Consider the following 20,661-nt stretch of genomic DNA (forward strand, 5'->3'; position numbering starts at 1 on the left):
AGCCCCACATTAATAATGTGGATAATCCACATCAGTAATGCCTGCATCTTTTCACATCCAGAGGAATTAGATCAAACTCCAAACAAATCAGCTGAGCAACAGCAGAGGGAAGGCAGAAAGCTTTCTCAGCCCTGTTAGCTCAGCACGACTCCAGCCTACTAAATTACAGCTAACATTTTATGGGACTGTATTACCCTTCATGTTTACATCTTCTTACCGCAGTCGAACATTGGCTTAATTTTAACTGCTGTTTGCATGGCTGTGGTGTAAAATGCTATTCTTCTATTCTAAAATGTTTATCTTAACATGAATGTACTAAATCGTACTCTTGATCTTTTTAATCTACTATTCTATGTCCTTTGAGGAAGATCTCTAATTCTCCTTTCATGTTGGTTTAAAAGAGATACTAACTTCAAAAAAAAGCCATACTAATGATAAACTACACCAAATAGTTTGCATTGACAGAGCATGAGTCACCCAGTAGTCTTAGTATTGAGAATATGTCCTTCTACTAAATGTAATGTAAAGAAAGAAATTTGATGGTGGTATACAGCCTTATGGTTCGACTTGAACTAAGCTGAAACTTTCCACAGTCAGAAGACACAACCTGCATTAACTGGGTACAACAGGTGGAAAAGCTGGAAACTCCTGCTGAGGAATGCTATGGAAGGTACAGGTATTGCTGTATTTATTTGGCTGCTAAGTCTTTCTACAGCTCGATGAAAGAAATGCCATTAAGTCTTGGAATTAAGGTGTCACTGAGTCACCACAACTGGGCTTGCAAATTGTCTAATACGAACAAAGCAAAAATTAGGTCAATGTTAGCTCTCGAAGGAGGAATAAACCTGTACTATGGGCAGATTTTTCTATCAATGCCCTTCTCAGGAGCAATCCCACTGAAGCACCTAATAAACTACTACTAGAGGTAGCACAGTAACACAGAAGGTCTTATCTAAAATACTGATTCAAAAGAATATGGAATTACTAAAGGATAATACTGTGAAGATGATTTCTCATTTCCTGGCAGGATAGAAATGATGTTGGCTCATCTACACCAAACAGGAAGATGATTTCAAGACTAGCACCACACTGAAAATATATTTTAATGTGCTTTTTTTTCCTCATTTTTTAAAACAAAGCATTTATGAAGCACAAATAATAGAAGGGATTCCTAAAAGCAGCTTGTGTATAAAAGTATCCTGCAAGTCTTAAAACAGATTTAAAATAGATTCAAGATTTGCATGTACCAATGGAGCTTTATAATGAGGCTTAAATGATGCCTACAAAACTTCTCCAGCTCGTCGTCTCTTCATATTCTCTTTTTGAGCAACAAATACCTGAGCAAACTTGTATATGCAGGCACCGTCTATGGTGCAGAGAGCCTTCACAGATAAAATTTCTCTTCACTTATTCTTGCACTGAAGCGATGAAAACCTCCATGGGTATCCCTGTGATTGCTTTGCCTAAAGCACCTCAGGAATGCTGTTGCATTTTCCTGAATCGAACCTGTCAAATGTTCCAGCTCACGTGGGAAGGGAAAGGAAGCCAGAGCTTAGGAGCAGTACTTGCACAGGTCTTCTCCAGCCAGCCTGAACAGCACGCTCAGGCCTACCGGTGACCTTCGGCTCCCCTGCCAAGCATTCCACACAGCTCTAAGGGAATTTTCTCCTGCATCTGATGCTGTTAATACAGTCCAGCTGCCTTAAGGGTGGGATGATGCGTGTCTTCTGCTGCCTTTAACCTGGAGATCTGCTGTTTTACAGCCTCGCAGCTAAATCACTGCTTAGAAGACTGGATGCACCAGTCTGTGTTTTTCCAAAGGTTCACAATCCAGGCAGCGTTTTGGCTGATCTCCTGATCTCCTTTACCAACATTTCTCTCTTTCTCATATTTTGATTTTGTGTATTATTTTCAAGCTCTCCGAATTTAACGTTATGATTATGGAAAAGTGTTTTTACAGAGTAAGACAAAGGGAATTTTTGTTCTTCTTTATAAAATATTCCTCAAGCTCTAAGTAAAATCCAAGGGAGACACTGGAAGACATTGTCCTCCAAGTAGTTTAGCACCCAGGCAGCATGCGGCAAAATTCCAGGCAAAAGTGAGGTCACCAAAAATCTAGACATTTCAGGAACAGCATTAACTGTCAAATGTAGATGATAGTATCAAATAACCGTAACTCTAATGCAGATGCTTGGGATTTAAAGGTCCACTCATGTCTCGCAATGCTTTTGTTTCTATACCATAATTATTAGATTAATCTGTTTTCAATGTGCCAAATTTTAGTCAAGATTTACTACTTAAAGCACAATTTAGATCTGACCTGAAATTCAGCACCTACATTTTTAAGTGATCAATACTTGATATAGTTCCATTAACACCATACTTATATTTTTTTTCCTTTTTTTTTTTAATAAAAGCAAACAGACATTTTTTAAGTTTCGCTGTAAGATGAGTTCTGTATTTGAAAATCCATACCTAGTGGAGTCCATGTATGACAGAAAGGTAAATTCTATTCCATAATTTTCCCAACACCATCTTCATATAGACAGACACCTCTTCCATGTAGTTTCAGTGTCTCACTTAGCATTCTAGCTTTGCTAGAATCCTACTGTTCTTGTCAAAACCATGTACCGTATAGATGGCTCTCAGCTGAACTAAAAGGTCACAAGGATACTCTGATTTCTACACCATCAATCCCTGGCACTCAACTTCCAATGTCAGAGAGCATTGGATTTTCCATTAAGAAGAATGAGCCCAGTTTAATGATTTTGTGGACATACAGCAGATAAAAATCTGTTTGAATTATTTCATATTATAACTCATGTGAAAAGAAATCACCTAAATTTTCCCTAACAATTGGAATTGGATATTTACTGGCATATACCACCTCCAAGTGCAACCAGTCACTTCCAGTGCCCAAATTCATCGACTCTGGTATGTTCTTTAATGCAGGAGATGGGGCAGATCCTGCTCTCAGCTCTGACTCTGTACCAGAACCTGTCCTAAGGTGATAACGTGTGGCTGAGAGAACATTCTTCTACATGAGACTATAAAACAGGAGCTCTGCTGTGGTCACTTCTGCAGCGGGTGTTTCCTTCAATGTCCTAGAAATACTTCAGTACCAGTAACTCTTTTCCTGTCATCTGGCAGTTTCACTCTGGGAAAGGCACTTCCCTCTTCTCGTCCTAAACTCTTGAGAAATGGTATTTCAAAATTTTAGGCTTCCCAGATGTGAATTCTTTTAAGTGGTGGATAAATGACTTCCACACTGGCTGATGTATTGTTAGTACTATAAGCATTTTTTTTTTTTAAGTTTGTAAAGTGATTTATGCTTCCAAAGAGAGAAAGATACTTTACATATAAGATTTAAAATTCTGCAGGTTAAATCCCCTTCACAAGTTTCCTTCCTTTTATCTCGTAACTTATACAACACCAAGGAGAAAGAGGATTTAATAAAAGGGTCCTACCTCCAGTTTATGCTATATCTTTTCAAAGGAAATTTGACTTCATATGCTGTATTTCCCTTCCATGATGAAACACCAACCGCAGCATATGCTCAGTGCCTTGAAATCTGACTCAGTAACAATGTGGGCATCAAGCTAGGAAATGGATTATTCTATGAAGCAGCAATACTCTGCATTACCAGTCTATCTACTTTTGACCTGGGAATTTCTGGAATATATTTGCAGTGTTAAGTTTAGAAAGACAGGGCTGATGGTAACTCTCTCATTGCACTCATCTCGAAAGCATTTGCGAGAAGAACAAAGCACAAAGTATTATTTAGAAAGATAATTTCTGTATATTCCATGGAAGAGGGAGCTGGTATGACTACTACTGCTCACCATGGCATGTATAATCAAAAATGGAAGCACTGCAAGCTGTTTTTCTTGGGGACAGTGACCTTTCATAGACAGGGTTACAACAGCTGCTGAAGGGCCCTGCACACCATGTCATTTAAAAGCCAGGAAACAGTCCAAGAATAAATAAAATGAAAAGTTCTGAATTATGATCAAGACTGACACGCATGCCCTCAATAACACAAGCCAGTTTGCTTAAATTTTCTGTTTCTACAGTGCTAAAATTGAAATAATTTTTGGTTGAACATTTTCCAAGCAATAGGTGTGACAAAACACCTCTGCAATAGTCTACAAATATTCAGCCCTCGGTCTGATCTTCCAGCATTTATTGTTGATATTGCGTTTGCTTTTCTGTCAGTATCAGCAGGTTTAATTATTGTGGAGACTAATCTGCTGGGAAATAGTGGACTGAATTACTTGAATCAGTATTAATTTGATCTGCCATTCATTATGTTATTTTTAATTTAGAAATTCTAAAATGTGGTTTAGCAGGGCTACCAGTTGTATTCCAACTAATAATTCAACCAATTCATCGTCCAAATGTAAGTCATGTGTTTGAATACATCTGGATGTAGCCTGTGTGCCTTTGGTTCAAAGAGCAGTTGTAATTTTTCTAACATTTTATCTAGTCATTGATAAAATTTGTAATTCTCTCTAAAATCCGTATCTTGCTGTTTTATTGAAATACGCTTACATTTCAAATAATTATCCCTTGAGGTCTTCGTTGCTTCCTGCTTGTCTACGCTTCACATAACTCTCCTTCTTTGTTTATTATTGATCTCAGTCATGTACTACATGTAATTCTCCCATTTAATCATCCTCTGATTGAAAGAGGATTAAGATTCTGGCCTTAGTATTACCGGATCCCCACGAGTACTTCTTCATATTGATCCAGAATCCAATTATCTTCTACAAAATTACACAGACACAGCGAGGATACAATTAACTGCAGGACAACGGCCTTTGTAAAAAATAATGATTTACATTATTTTTACATCTTTAGTCATAATCTCTTCCTTTTCTTAAATTCATATTTCAATTATGCTTTCAATTGCATGGCTATCTTGATTTACACAGGAAACACCATTAGATTTTCTCTAAAATATGCCACGTGAATTAAGGGATTATGTAAAATATTAATTACATAAAAGATTATCTAACTTACTACAAATGCAAAGGTTTATTTTGAATTTTTGAAGATACAGTCGTCATTTTTAATCTCCTTAACTATCACTAGTTTACTGCGCTTGGAATTTATTGCCTTTATAACTGAAAAGTTTAGTAGCTGAGAAGTGAGAGTCCCAGAAATGCCGCTGATCCTGTCTGGTCTCTGTCCCTTGGTTGCACCCACCGTGCTGCGTCCTCCCTGTGAATCACAAAAAAGAGCTGTTGGGATTTTTTTTTTCTTTCTTTTTTTTATCTTTGGGAACAATAACCAGCCCCAGGCTCCGAGTCCACCCTGCATTTTATTTCTGCATAATTTATCTTTCAAAGCAAAACCAATCCTAGCACTGGTACTAACTATGCCATTTCAGAAAGAATTCTTTCCAGTAAGAAAGGAAGCGAGTTTATTTTGAGGATACAATTGCCCATCTATTTCAGAAACAAAGCAGGATCTTCAGAACAAATGAAGTCTAAATTCACCCTGTATCTTCCAAAGCCTTATTATTAAACTATAATTCCAGAGAGTTTACCATGCTTTTATTTTCCCTAGCTGGCTCTCTGCCTTAACCAATGACATTGCCCACCTACTAAAAGAGAGTTTTGAATAAGCCCTTTATTCGACTGAATTGCCAGATCCAGTCTATGCATCTAGTCGAAAAAATTCCTTCTTACTTGGTAGGCAATAATTCCATTGACTGCAACTGTAATTTCATTTTAAGAATATTTCTCATGCTAAATGGGGAAAAAAAAAAAAAGGTGTTTTTTTTTTTCTTAAATAATACGGCCTCTGGACTGATATTCACAGGTCTTGGGGCGACCACAGGTTTGAAAGCTGCCTCTCCCCAGGACAGCTATTTTTCACCTGGGTAAGGAATGTGCCCAACCCCTTGGGAAAAACTGGACAACATGCAAAGTACCTGGATTATACCGTGCAACTAAAAACAAACAAACAAAAAAAATAAAGACTAAATCAGTATTTTAACACTCTCAAAAATGAATGTATCACTTCAAGCCAGTTACACCACACAACAAATCATTCCTTCCACGGATGAGTTACGGTCACCATTGTATGCAGACACATGAAGTGCATTTCAGAACTCGCTTTCAGTTTCCAGAAACCCCTCGTTTTTAGAGTGGGAAATTTGCCAGCACTAGCAAGCTCATTCAAAAATAAAGACATTTTCTTCTTGATGAGTAGCACGACTAGAATCGGTAATGATTCTTGTGTTACAAACTGATTTGATACTTACTTCATAGCTAAAAATTATAATACTACAGTAGAAACACGTTTCACTTACTTAAGAAAATTAAGAACTGTGTTTGAAAAATTGTTCTCAAAATTTCTGAGTGATGCAAACCTCATTTTGCTGTTTTCCATTAATCCATAACTTGCTTTCTAGATCTTCAAATGAAAAAAAAACAAAAACCAAAAACCAACAACATCCAGAGTTACCCGTTCCAAGGGTGGATATTGGGCTGGCTTTGCTACATCAGTCAGCGAGCTGGCCCCTCAGAACATGGGGGACAACGTGATCCCCCCAACCCTTTTCCCAACATATATGAACTCAGCGTATAAAAGCCCAATGCATAGTGTAAGCCATATATGTTATTTACCTCTACATCAATTGGAAACCAAGATTACAGACGACTTTAAATTATGTAGTCATTATTTTTCTTTTTATTCCAATATTTTAATTCAATAAACCAATCAGAAATGAATTTTCCATTGTTAGGAGATTATGAATGGAGAACCATTAAAGCACTTAAAAAAGCAACCATTATTAATGACTTAGTCCTTTGAAATATCAATTATTGACTGGAGATAGTTTCCAGCAGTCGTTATCATAATTACTGTACATCATTGGATAGTCTTGCCATGCAAACTCCACGAAATCATGAAAATAGAAAAGTTTTGTTTCAGCCCACACTTTTTCCATAAAATCACTGTTCTTTTCTAGAATACAGCTCCCATAAAATAGTATTGCACTGTGAGAGGAGTGTAGAATAGTGTATGCAATAACATCGTTGCAAAAAGGTGGCTTACATCTTTCTTTTAGATTTTTTTCTTCCTCAAAAAAAAGATAAAATTTGCTTTGTCACAAAGCTAAGAGAAACTAAGAGTTCAGTTTTGCAAAATTATTTTATTTGATTACTTCGAGGTCTCTCATAGGTGACCACGACAGAAAAATAAAACACGATCACCAGTGAAAGTAGAGTAGACTGGAATAAGTGAAAATTAAAATATGTTCTAAAAAATAAAATTATTAAATATGTAGGATATTATATATTTGTTGTGGAAAAGTCTGAATAATTTTAAAAGGGGAACGGCTACAGGACCTTCAACTGCTTTATTTTCTTTCATGGAAGCCCACGGCTATGTGGGAACACAGTGACCTTTGGAAAAATGCCATTTTCAGTCCCCAGAACATAAGGAGGCCCAGGTAACAGCACCACAAGCCTCTCTGCAGGTTTGAGTTTTTAATGAGGCTTCACAGGACTGTTAGGTAGGACCCATCTCTAAGAACGAAAAGAGTAGAGTGGTCTCCAACACCCATCTTGACCCTTCATTTCTCACCCAAGACAACCAAACCAAAAGGTTGTTATATTGGTTACTCCACATCAAATGAACTGAGGTCACCAGCTCATTTCTTAAAGACCAGGGAAGAATTGCTTTAGTTTCAAACAAGAAGGAAAGTAACGAATATGAAGTTTAGCCCAAGAACCCAAAGACAGAAGAGATTCTCATTTCAGGAGTTCCTGCTACGACTCACTTCAAAGCCACCTCCTGTCTTATCTGCCTTCTGGGGCACATGTCCATGTTATGGATGTCACATGTGACCCATCAGCATCTCAAGACAGCGTTTGACCTTTGATATCTACATTATTAACAAATATAACATTTTTCAGCTTTGCCTTGAGGTAATTGCTAGTTCATATCTATTAATCTGTTCGTTATTAGAAGAGAATTTCAATCAGAATTCTTAATCCGGGACTGAAAGAACTGTTTTGAGTAATGAAGAAAACCAAAGCTTAAAACCAGTTTGCGTAACTAGATCTAGAATTTATTACTCCTGAGAGAACAAAGATACAAAATACATGTGAAAACTACACAAAGATTTCTACAAAGTAAAAAGTAGAAAGTGGGAAAAGGGAAAGCTACAGTTCAGTGGTTACACAGAAATGTATGGCATGCATTAAAATATTGTCAATTCATGAAGGTTTTTTTAAGTGCAAATGGTTTTTTTTAACAGTTCTCACTGAAAAAATATGCAAATTGATACCTATGTTGTACACTTTTCATATCATCAGAAAGATACCAACACAAATCTATGCATATACACATCAATAAGTCTGAAGTACATTTTGTGGTTCTGTTATTTGTAGGCACTGGTTACAAGTCTGTTCAATACTCAGTTTCAGAAATTAAGTGGTAGCGCTTATAGAACATTTCTCAAATACTACTAATAAAGGAATGTGTTTTTAAAATACCAAGAGGAGGAAATAATTTGCATTGCCATTTATAAGCATTCAACAACCAAAATATTATTTACAAATCATCAGCCATACAGATAAAGAACAGTATCAAATACTCTGTGTAAAAAGATAAATAATTAAAATGTATATTCCCACATCACAAAGAAATGTGATCATACAAATTATGGCACCATATGTTTGTGAAACATCAAAAATAAATGTAGCACATAGATACCTCTTCTTATATTTTACACTAAAATGTACAGTACAATGACTGTAAAACGTCAACGTCCCAACACCCACTGTCTTCAAACTCTTTTGTTTCTGGTAATAGCAATTATTATTAGAGTCTGCGTTCATAAAGAAATTCCGTATTTCAGCCTTGGGCTAATATTGCTCTGTGATATTGCTAGACCATGAAACTTACATCCTAAAAAAAAGTTACATATTTTCTTTAAAATTATCTAATAGAAAGAGCTATTTCACATGTAAATATTCTGGGAGAAAGTGTGATAGATGCAATCTGTTTCTCTGTGTAGCAAAGTATGGGTTAAAAAAAACTGTAACATTTTTATTTTTAGTCACAGGTATCTGATTTATTAGAGAAATATTTTTTTAAATTAAGGTTTATCCATTTCAAATTTTAATCCTAAACAGGACTGCAATTTTCAACACATAATTAGGGTTCTTGCTAAAAGCACTTAAACTTCCAAACCCTAATCATGTATCTCATTATGACAAACAGATTATGTCTCATTATGACACAGAAAATCTGGAACGCAACAGTGCTATGCAGCTCAAAATGCTGATATCCTGTTTTGTACTCCTAGGGTAAAGAATGAGATAATTATAGCATATGGATGTATTTTAAATGTTTGTCTGCATGTGTCCATTTTTGGGCACAGGCCAAATCCTAACAAAAGTACATTGTTAAAGGCAACCAGAAATATTACAGTAAGACTAAGGCAATGGAAATATTTTTTTTTTCCTTTTGTAAAAAAATTAAGGTGCAGAGAGAATTTTCTTTCACGTTTTAATGGGTGCCAAATACTGCTTAACAGTGCCAAGGAAAAGTAGGTTTACATAAAAGGAAAGACTATTAAAATCTAGAAATACCTGAATTGGATCTTTGATATCCAGATTTTTCCTGATTACCTGCAAAAGGAGTTGGGGGTGGATAGTTGGCTTCTGGGAGTTTACTGGTGTCTGACGGTGGTGTCGGTGGTGGCGGTGGAAGCAAAGTGCTGTTAGGGCTACTAATATCTCCTTCAGCCACAAGAGTCAAGTCTGCCACATTCTCATCATCTACCATCTGTATGCCTTCAGCTTGTAATTCTCTCGACTGCCTTTTCCATATTGTCGCATTGTTCTCCTGTGCATGCGGAATTGGAGACAACGCAGTATTAAAAGGAACACTGAAAGTCTTCTGACTGTGGAGTGCTGTCAAAGCGGATTTATGTTTATTTTCCGAGTAACCCATTTTCTTAACTGAGTTTTCATTAAAGTTTTGTACGGACTCCTGTTTTCCACTGGGTGATGTACATCCGTCCTTGCCATCATTTTTTGAAACTCGCCTGTTGAGGCCTTTAGGGCCTGTGGGTGTAGATGAGGATGGTTCTGGTCCAGTGGGTGGTAAACGAAGAAAGTCAGGAAGAATAAGGTCTTCTTTCCTTAGCAGTCCACGTTGGTCATCTGCTCTGTTACTTTGAGCTTTGGATATGAGTTCAAAAAATTCTATTGGGGAAAAACCCAAAATTGACAAGTTTTTGTCAGAAAGTGCAATGTCATTAAAATGTAAATTTTCAGCACATTTATTTTCCATGAAGATCTTCAATTCTTTCAATGCTGCCTTGAAATAAGATCCCATGTTAATTAGGAACTTTTTCAATTGCAGCAATGTTCACTAGCATCACTATAATTAAGACCATCAGGATTGCTATTGTTAAGAGTTTTGCAGTTTAGAACAGCTGCAATTCACTGAGCCTTGAACACATCTTCTATTTTATGCGGTTAATCAATCTGAACACAGAGGATTTTTAAATTCTTTATACAAAACAAGGCTCTGGTCTTACTGACAATGGGTGCACATTTTTATATTCTGGATAGTTTCTATCCATCTTAACTCAAAAATAGCCATGCCATTTGAAAGTTCAAAGATTCAAAATTAAGTTGCAAACTTCCTTGTTATATTGAATTTCTCTCAGTTGAATAATACTTTATCACAGTTTAAATTCAATTCACGGTGTAGTTCTAACCCACAACGTTATCATCACAGGGCACGATCAGATGTTGATTTAAGCAACTCCATTTTACTTTGCGTGGCAATGAATCATTAGCACGTAGGGAGTCAATGACCATCAAAAGAGCCATTACTAAAAGCAACGGGGTAGCTTTTTTTATGGAGTTCTTAACACAATTGGAAGTGATTTTCTGATCATGTCCTTAATGATGACCAATGGTTTAATACGTAAATCACCACTGTTCTAGAAAGTCTCAAAACTCGGCAACAAGAAACTTAGCAATCACAAGCCAAGAATTATACGACTCCTCAAAAATGAAGCATCGCAACAATAAACAAACTCTTTGGTACAAAACGTACAAAAATACGTAACTCTTAATATAGGGTCTCTGCATGTCCTAAGTTTTCACAAAGAGAGCATTGAAACTATGGAATATTCAAGATGCTTAAAAACGCCATCTCCAACAGATGAATTAAAATCAATAGTTTCAATCCAGCTTATAAATACTATTCCAAGCGAAAGCCATTACAAAATAAAGCACAAAATGTTAGTATCAGTTTTAACTAAGCATAATATGAAGTCATACACTTGAACTTGTATGACCTTATTCCTAACCCTCTATTCATATTTGGCATTCATATGTATTACTAAAAATTACTTTTTAACGTGCTTTGTCAAATGCCATAAAATCTCAACGTAGCCAAGATGGAAGCTTCAAAGTGCTTCTTATTGCCAAAGTTTTGCAAAATGGCAGTATGCATATTAAAACATGCAACATTTCTAATATGTATCATACAAAAATGTTCCTTTCTGAAATTTCAAACTTCATAGAACAGTTGTTTGTTTTTTTCATTAAAAACAGTCTACAACATTTGGCACATATTTTCCGAACTTGGACAAATTTCACAAAATTCAAAATAAAATAAAATGTGAAAGCCTCGAATTCTGAAGTTTTCAAATTATGTTAATGTTTTACTCAGCCCTAGGAAGAAAAATGAAAATATTAAAATATGGAAAACAAGTTAACAAAACAGCAAGCAACAAAAAATAATTTAAAATGCACTAATACTTTGTAATTAAACTTATATTAACAAACATCTATTTTGCAATAAAAGTTTTAGTCTCAGCACTTTTTTCTATTCCAGTCAGTGGACATTTATTCACAGATGAACATTCATTTGCTGTATGACTGTGCATAACCAGGTTTTGGATATGCGTATTAGGTAACATTAGCCATAAATGTTGATCTGTGGGTAAAATATGTCCTCTGATTTTTTTTCTACTTGGGAAAACAGGGAGGAACGTGTAGGGCCGACAAGAGAGGCAACTGCTTCAGTTAATGCCCTAGGGCAGGGGGTGGTATGTTAAGATTTCTCCAGCATTTTTATTCCTCTTTCTCACCCGGACATCTTTCTATAAGAAAGCAATTTTTCCAATGAGTTCTTTTCCAATGATATCACTAAAACGATTTAGTTGAAGGTAAAAACAGAACTCAGAATATAGAAGATTACCAATAATCTCTTTGTTTATTTCTACTTCTAACCACCTTTTCAGAGCGGTTGCTCAATGTAAACTGAGCTTTTCCTCTCGCCCATCACGGCTCCTCCACACATCAGACAGTTCTGCCCCATTACAGACTTTAGCACAAAATCTTCAAAACTTCTTACCTGAGCACACTAGGGTCTGCAAAGGCCTTTCAGCAAGTTAAAGAAAGGCAAGCTTCTACACGGCTTGCAAAGGGTATCGAATGGGATACTGAACTGCAATTGAGTAACTGATTTCTTTTTATTTTACCTGAAATGAGGTAGCTTTCACTTTTGAAATTCTTGCTAGACATCTATGTCTATCTTTAGGTATTCTTAAAATTTAAACTCCACCTTCAAAAACTTTACAATTCAAACACAGTATCAAACAAAAATGTAAGGAGCATGACTATGATTTTCACAATGGAATATTGAACACATGGTACCTTTTTCTACACAAAAACAAATGTCTAATTTTTCTAAGTCTACTTATATTAATAAACTATAAAGTTCACATACCCTCTGCTTCATCCAAATTTATTTTCTGACATTTTTTTTTCCCAATCTTTGCAATAGAGTCTTCTCTCTTTGACAGCCGGACTTCCCTAGCATTTTTTCCATTTTCGCCTTTCATTTTGATAGAATTAGACTTTCCTAGAGTTCTTCCCTCTCCCTGCATTAGAAGGAAAGTTAAGGTACTACTTACATTTAGGCTATACCATTGTGTACATAATATAGTCTAAGTGAATGAAAAAGTTATTTTTAAAAAAAAACATTTCTCTAACACCACCAAAACAGATGTTTTAGTTTAATTTTGTTTACTGCTACGAACATTTGCCATAGTACTTCCCCCAAATGTATAAATAAATACGATTTGTTTACTCTGAAGAATTCACGTTACTCTGAAATCCAGAGACCCTTTCTGTAATTCGATCATTTTCAAATATAGATAAGCCACTGAGACACGAAACAACAAACACAACACAGTGAAAGAGATATTTGATTCATCATTAAGACAAAGTTCTCACAAACAAATGTGGTTGATAGTGGAAAAACATCGGATGAATTACAGCTCTACTCAACCTAGTTACATAATTTGGCTAATTCAAAACCACGGATAAATGCAGTTTTTAGTATAGGATTCCAGAAGGAAACAAAAGATGATCTAAGGGACAAAAATCACTGCAGATCTACTTACAGTAGATACTTGATTTCTTGATGTAGTTACAGTTGCACTCTGTTTTACTGATGCACCTTTTTGTTTATCTGTGAACACTGAACATAAACATACCTTCTATAACTACAAATTTATCATTTCCCAAGTAAGTAATATTTAAGTGACAATGATGAACACAACAGATTTTTTTGCTTGAAAATTTCTCAGATGTACTCAGAAAATAGCGAGCACAGTTGATATCCCTGCTACTTTTCAGTCAAAACCTACCAGAGTCTCCCTCTCATCTCCACTTTTTCCTAATATTGGCAATGTTTTTAAAGTTTAAAGATGCTGAAGTTTCACTTAAGTTCTCCTAAATTTTCAATTAAGATCGAAGAGCTTTTAAAATCTCAGCTAATAATTCAGTTTGTAATTTTCAAATTTAGAATTTAAATGAGGCCGAAAAAAAAAAAAATCAGCAGAAAAGACCATTGAAAGGTCATGTTGAATCTTTTCCAACCTGTTTTGTGCATCGTTTTCTACACATTGCCACATCCTCCTTGTCTACTTCTAAGTAACTAAATGGCCCCTTCAATTTACATGTGCCTACAGCAAATATACTAATGGAAGCCTGAGCTGCAAACACAGAATCATGGTCCTTTTTCACTGGTCTATTGTCACAGAATCAGCCTAATGATAGAATGATCCCCTATGACTTCAGCTTTTATAGCAGCTGTCAGCACACAGGACTACAGTTTTAATTGTAATCCTTAAACTAATTATCTGTGAGACTATTTAGATTTCTATCTTTTTTTTCAAAACAACAATCAGTTCTGTTTCCTAGAAAAAAAATCACAAATCTGATTCTCCTCAATAAATAGCTCCATCCTTATTTTCCCAGCCCTTCCTCAAAGAGGATCTCTGCTCAAAGTCAATTTAATTTAATCGCATCTAATTTCATTTTTAAAACTAAGCGTTCTCTATCTATAAAAAGGTCTCCTAATGAAACTGAACCCTTACTCTCAAAGCTGCCTGTATTAATCCAGTATGTTAAATGTGCCAAAAGATTGTCAACTCTTCAGTAGATCAACTTCTGTTTTTCAAATTATTTTGTTCAGGGAAATCAAAAATTACATCCTTTTTAGTATTATCTCCAGAAATCATCACTTAAAACTGGAGATGTAGGCTCTGCTACTTTCTCATGTTAAAGAAGAGGGTTATCACAGCAGTTTATATAGCTGCTGCACAAACTGCATCTGTTTTACTTACACAAAATGTTTCTTTTCAATTAATTGCCAAATTCACAGAAGTTATTTGCCATTTTAATCTCATTATTATTACTGGGCACTGTGTCCCTAAACACATATGTGGATCTATGGCTGAGTGCAAGGAAAATATTCCAGTATTACTAGTGCAAAACTTCTTACAGCAACAGTAAAGTACTTGGTATCAACAGACGAATTTAATCGTCGATCTTTAGAAACTGCACTCCTCTTTAGTTAAAAGAACACATGCTCTATGTGACAAATCTAATCACATTTACTTCACCTTCACATCAACAGAAGCAACCAAAGTCAGGGTTTATGAAACTGACTTGGTATCATAAATAAAAGCTTTTTTGCCAACTTACCTCTACCCTTCGTAGGCTCTTTTTCATCTAGAACAACCCGCTGACCATCCAGATTAGATATAGGGACACCAAGATCAAGTGGTTCCTGCTCACCGTTCTAAAGTCGGATCACAGTTTGTATATAATAGAGAAAAAGCTATTTTCAGAACAAATATATGCTGTCTGACATTTTTTGAAAGAAAATGAGCATTTTTATGTTTCAGTGTAGCCTCAACATATATTTTCTCCTACCCTTCTAAATATGTTTATTCCGTTTGTGTAAAACTACCTTAATTGCAATGAGTGAAACCTATTTACATGAGGAGAATGGTATTCAGGGAAAAGAAGATCTAAGGAGAAAAAAACCAATCCCATTTCCAAGCGTGCACAAATACTCTAGCACCATTAGCGTGTACGTTCAGCAAATCATATTTTTCAGATGAAGTCTGAGTTTATTTTATATCCTACATCTGTTGCACTTTGTTAATCTTGTAATTTTATTAAATGAACTTATCTTTATACCAACATGTTTTTTAATTCTTTAAAAAATTTGGACTGGTTCAGCCAAGACAGTATACATTCTAGAAACACCAGAAAAGTAACTTCGCATTCCCTGATATTCCACCATAAGAGTAGAGAAGATGCTAGTCCAAGGTTTAGGAGCAGAGAAGTTGAATCAGTCTCCTTCCCCAGAAATTTTCTGCGATGGGATTTGAGGCAACTTTTATGATTCTCAGGATAATGGAACAACAGCTTTCAGTAATCCCAATCAACTTTCCCTGGCTACTAGTAGGAAAAGTTGAGCTCTGCAAGCAGCTAAGTTCAGGCTCTATTATTTAGGATGCTGGAATTATTCTGAAGGAGAATATAAAACAGAAGCAGACTAAAGCTTTGAGGTAGTTACTATTAAGCATAATGGTTATGACTACTATGTATTTTCCTCTCAGCATGTAGTTATAAATACAGATTTTAATGCCTAATTATAAGGATAGGTATAATTTCAGGGACTATCGTTTGATCTTATCCAGACAAAAAAATATTGCAGCTTGAATTACATCAAAAGATACTTACTAGTCTTGCCACAAGTTCATTAAGATTTAAACCGTACTTGGCAACCACAGGCCTTAAGACCTCTGTCACCGGTTTGGTGGGTTTAGCCTTCAGACCAACTGATCGATTGATTGGAACAAGATCCAGCCTGAAACATATAAATTGTAACATTAAGTATGAAATATTCCAATCAACAAAATGTACAAAATATATAAAATCCAATCTACAGCAAAGTTATTCTGGTTTACAGCTAGTGGTCCTGAAACTTCACTAGCACAAATTTATCCTAAACTGAAGGTATAAAGCACTTTTAATAAAAATAAAACTTCCACTGTTTCACTCGCCAGAGCTGAGTGAAGACTTGAGCCAATCTAATTGCACCTAATCCTCCAACCAACTAGATAGATTCCATACCACTTTCATCTTTACAGTGGCATTGCTTTGACCATTCTGGTGCAGGAGTGCTTCCAAGGTGACTCCATGCTGGTACTTGGATGGCCTTGGATGCAATAAAAATATTTCTCCCCAGTTCCACAAGAGAGACTCACAGTGTCCTATTCAATTACTTGAGATGGGCTTCGGCAGGAATTTTTATTTTTAAGTATAGGAACAAATACACTGGAATTCCAGATGATGCTAAAAAAAAAAGCAATTCAGTTGGAATTTAAAGGATAAAGACAACCCTCTTCAGAGTCTACTAAGCACCTTTGTCTCATTTTGTCAAAACAGCAAAAAAATAATGAAATAAGAAATATTTTTTAAAACCCAAACAACTATTCCACTTATGTCTATTTACCTGCACAGAACTCTGTCTATGTTGGTTGGTTGTGGGTTTTTTTGGTTTTTGGTTGGTTTTTTGGTGGTTTTTTTTTGCTCTTCACCTGTGCCCTGATTTCTCTGTAACAGCCACATTTGACTACAACGGTACTATAGCATGAAAATAAGGGCAGGCTTATTGCTAACAAAACCATCAGAAGAAATAAAAATTATTAGTGATTTTGTCAGTCATGATTAAATGTAAACCCAATTTTTTCTCTCACAAAATTACTTAAATACAAGATGTATAGTCTTATCGACTTTTCCCTTTCACAAGAACCCTGTATAACTGAAACTTTGACTTTCATATTTTCTTAGAAGACAACAGCCACTAAATAGAAATGATCAATTTTAATCATTAACTGGTAATTGACACAGAAGTGGCAGACATTCAGGTAACCAAGTACATCCACATAGTCTTTGTCTTATGTCTGAAAATAATCAAAATATTTAAATATTTTTGCTTACACAGTGTCTACCCACAGAAGGGATTAATGTAGAACACTTCTATATTTTAATTAACACACAAGTAGACATATGGTACTGCCTACTTAAATTTCCTTTTTAATTTGGAAACTCAACGAACACCTAATAAAAGACTGCTCAATCTCAATTTTGAAATTGAATATGCTGTACCATATTCCTTAATTTGAAGTACTCAAACAGAAACTAGCCCTCCTTCCTAAAGAAAATTAACATAAAGCCAAAATGAAGAACAAATTTTATTCACTTCAAAAGCATAACTCAATGTAACACAAATATTCTACTTCATGACTTTTTCCTGCAATAATTATTTCAAGAGTTTTCATAGTGCAACTTTGGATTTTTAGAATTTAGGAACATTAAAATATTTTCTGGCATTTTGGAAAAAAATAGAAACAGATGATTTTGAAAAAACTGTATACTATAAAATAATATTACATAATACTAAATATATTATGTATTGAATTATATTATAACCACATTAATAATAATATTAAAACATTGCCTTGTTTAAGATTCAAGATGATAAATCTATATGCAGATGAATTTATATTTATACAATTAGTCTTACTCTACTCTGCCAGTTAGGCACATAATTACAAATGCAACTGAATGGGAACCTGTATTCAATAAAAATATCCAGTTATTATTTATATGGGTACAAACTGGAACACAGGAGGTTCCACTTAAATATGAGAAGAAACTTCTTCTCAGTGAGGGTGACAGACACTGGAACAGGCTGCCCAGGGAGCTTGTGGAGTCTCCTTCTCTGGAGATATTCAAAACCCACCTGGACGCCTTCCTGTGTAACCTCATCTGGATGTTCCTGCTCCGGTGGGGCAATTAGACTAGACGATTTTTCGAGGTCCCTTCCAATCCCTGACATTCTGTGATTCTGTGATTCTTAAAGGCTTATTTTTTTTTATTGTTACATTTAGGATTTAGACTAGGAAACTTGCAGTTCAACTTCCACCTCATTCTTGTGCTGCTTCAACCTACTAAACACATCTCCTCTTGATGTGGAAGGTCCCTCTGGGCTGGCAGATCTGTCCTATATACTTGTTCGTAACTGCTTCAGCTTGACCAGTTAGACATCAGAGTAATATTTAAATATCCCTAACTGGAACATCAAATTCCCACTTGTATCCAAGACTGCAATGCAGAAAGCTTCCTCTTGCAGCATTTAAAACTCACCGGGTGCTGCTCTACGCAGTTTGGAACGTTCCTGTGGGCCCACATTTCTCCCATTGATCCTTACTCTGGTTGCGCTCATCAGAATTACCTTTTAGAGGTGCCCCAATCTCACCATTACCTGCAGAGCAAGCACCGAGCAGCTGGCTCTAAATCTCTAGGATATCAGTGCCTAAACATAGGCAGAACATCTAACTTAGGCACTTGTGTAGCTCAGAGACATCCCCATGCTAAATGCGTATCTCTTGCCTAAGTGTTACCGCAATCTACAGCAAAAATGGACTTCTACTTTAAGAAGTAAAATGTGGAAGTCAATTGTTTTCAGTTACAAATATTAGGTCACCTTCCTTCTTCACGAGACTCTTTGCTCGATACAAACACCTATTTCTTCTACCGTGCCTGTACAATGAATGGGAACCTTAGATCCCCTGCTGCTGGATTCTGGATTACAATCAAAGATGTTGCATTGCATGGCTAACTGAATTTTTTACTGGATTCAGACAAATTCTTTTCTGCATTAACTACTGTTTTGCTACACAAGTAACTGACAACATGCTTCAGTGCACTTATGAAACACAAAATGGAAAATAGGCTGGAAAATGCCAAGGAAGACAGTATTTTTGACTCTTACCGAAATAAAGTGCGTTTTTCTAAACGTAGGTCCCGAGACTCCAAGATGCTACTGTCTTGGTGCAACACAAGTGGCTACAGAGCATATGTCAGGAACAAAAGAAGAGAGCAAATTAATTTTAAAATATGTAAAAATGAGCAGCTGAGTGGTTAAAAAAAAATTCAGATAACTCAGAAGATTATTAATATAGGTTGTGCACATTCCAGCAGATATTCATTTACAATATGCGACACGATTAAAGTGTATTTCTTTACTTTGGCCAGTTGTGAGACAAGGACCAACCTTTAAAATCTACTGGAGCCAGAAGGTACTCAGGAACTCAGTGTTTTAAAACAAGCCTAGGTCCTTCAACTTAAATAAATTATTACACAGAATGATGCATTAGAATATATGGCAAGTTAGCAGTCATTAAAAAATTTAAAAGAACAGGCATAACTATGCACATTCGTTGACTTTTCTCATTGTAATCATCTAGATTGATCACAAGCACAGATTTAAGGCAATAAATGTTTCACATCCACAGCTTCTCTTTGATTTGGAGATACTTCTGTTGGAATATGAGACATCACCCGCCACCAATGTAGACTGCTGTCTTGGAAGTTTTCCTCAACACTAAAACATGTACCTTAATACTAGCATGAATTCATCTCGTTTCAGTTTTGTTGATCTGAATGTCATTATGCTTCTTTGCTTTAATGAAGTACCATCTATTACAACACATTTGTTTTCTTTCTGGATACTTTCAATTAAGTACAAGCTAATCATTTCCCTGGACAACCTATGTGGACTAGATATCTGAATTAACTTATTATTATAAGGAAATCCTTGTCATAAACACTTCTGCTTTCTGTAATGTAGCTACCACAACCATAGTACTGCCAATGTAAAGCTATAGGCAGAACCGGGAAAGAACCATTACTATTGAGAGAACAGGATTTCTTATTAGTAAAATAAGTATGAAAATGCTTCAAAGAAAGCACAAGAAAATGCAATACCTTATCACCTCCAACTAAAAAAAGGTCCACTGCAGCTATGTTAATGCCATGTTTCTCGCAGAGCCCAGATAGCACCTCTTTGATAGAGAATCCGGATTTAACGGCCATTTTGCTGGATGAACCATCCGGAAGGTTAATACAGCAGTATTTGGGAGATTTCTCTTTATCTGGTACAAATGCAGGTAATCTTGAGGTTTCCGACTTGATAGGAGAAAAGAAAAGTCAGTGCCGAATAGGAAAGGTAGGAATATGCCTACACAGTTAGTCTGTACAAATCAAACCAAGAAGCATACTATCTACCATGTTTACAGTTTAGAAATCCTTCCAAATATCACAAATACCAGATAAATTTAAAACCTGGAAAAAAGACAACAGCACTGCACAAATCTAAATGTATTTCATGAAGAGATGAAGTTTTATATAGTGAGTGCATAAAACAGGTTACAATATTCTCAAATTATAGAACAGAACT

At 35.7% G+C, this 20,661-nt stretch overlaps 1 protein-coding gene across 2 annotated transcripts in view; it reads right to left on the reverse strand.

Annotated features, from left to right (window-relative positions):
• The window catches only part of RGS12 (regulator of G protein signaling 12), an 88,115-nt gene that overhangs the window by 1,829 nt on the left and 65,625 nt on the right, over positions 1 to 20,661 (reverse strand). For both annotated transcript variants that reach the window (XM_065634224.1, XM_065634225.1), the window contains 7 exons: positions 20,190 to 20,390; positions 19,195 to 19,268; positions 16,095 to 16,221; positions 15,045 to 15,141; positions 13,457 to 13,533; positions 12,778 to 12,931; positions 9,612 to 10,229 (listed from right to left, as the gene is read on the reverse strand). In XM_065634224.1, coding sequence (XP_065490296.1) covers positions 9,612 to 10,229; positions 12,778 to 12,931; positions 13,457 to 13,533; positions 15,045 to 15,141; positions 16,095 to 16,221; positions 19,195 to 19,268; positions 20,190 to 20,390 — 1,348 coding nt within the window. The remainder of the gene's footprint in view (positions 1 to 9,611; positions 10,230 to 12,777; positions 12,932 to 13,456; positions 13,534 to 15,044; positions 15,142 to 16,094; positions 16,222 to 19,194; positions 19,269 to 20,189; positions 20,391 to 20,661) is intronic.

The sequence above is a fragment of the Caloenas nicobarica genome, chromosome 4, assembly GCF_036013445.1.
Source record: "Caloenas nicobarica isolate bCalNic1 chromosome 4, bCalNic1.hap1, whole genome shotgun sequence".
Lineage (NCBI taxonomy): Eukaryota > Metazoa > Chordata > Aves > Columbiformes > Columbidae > Caloenas > Caloenas nicobarica.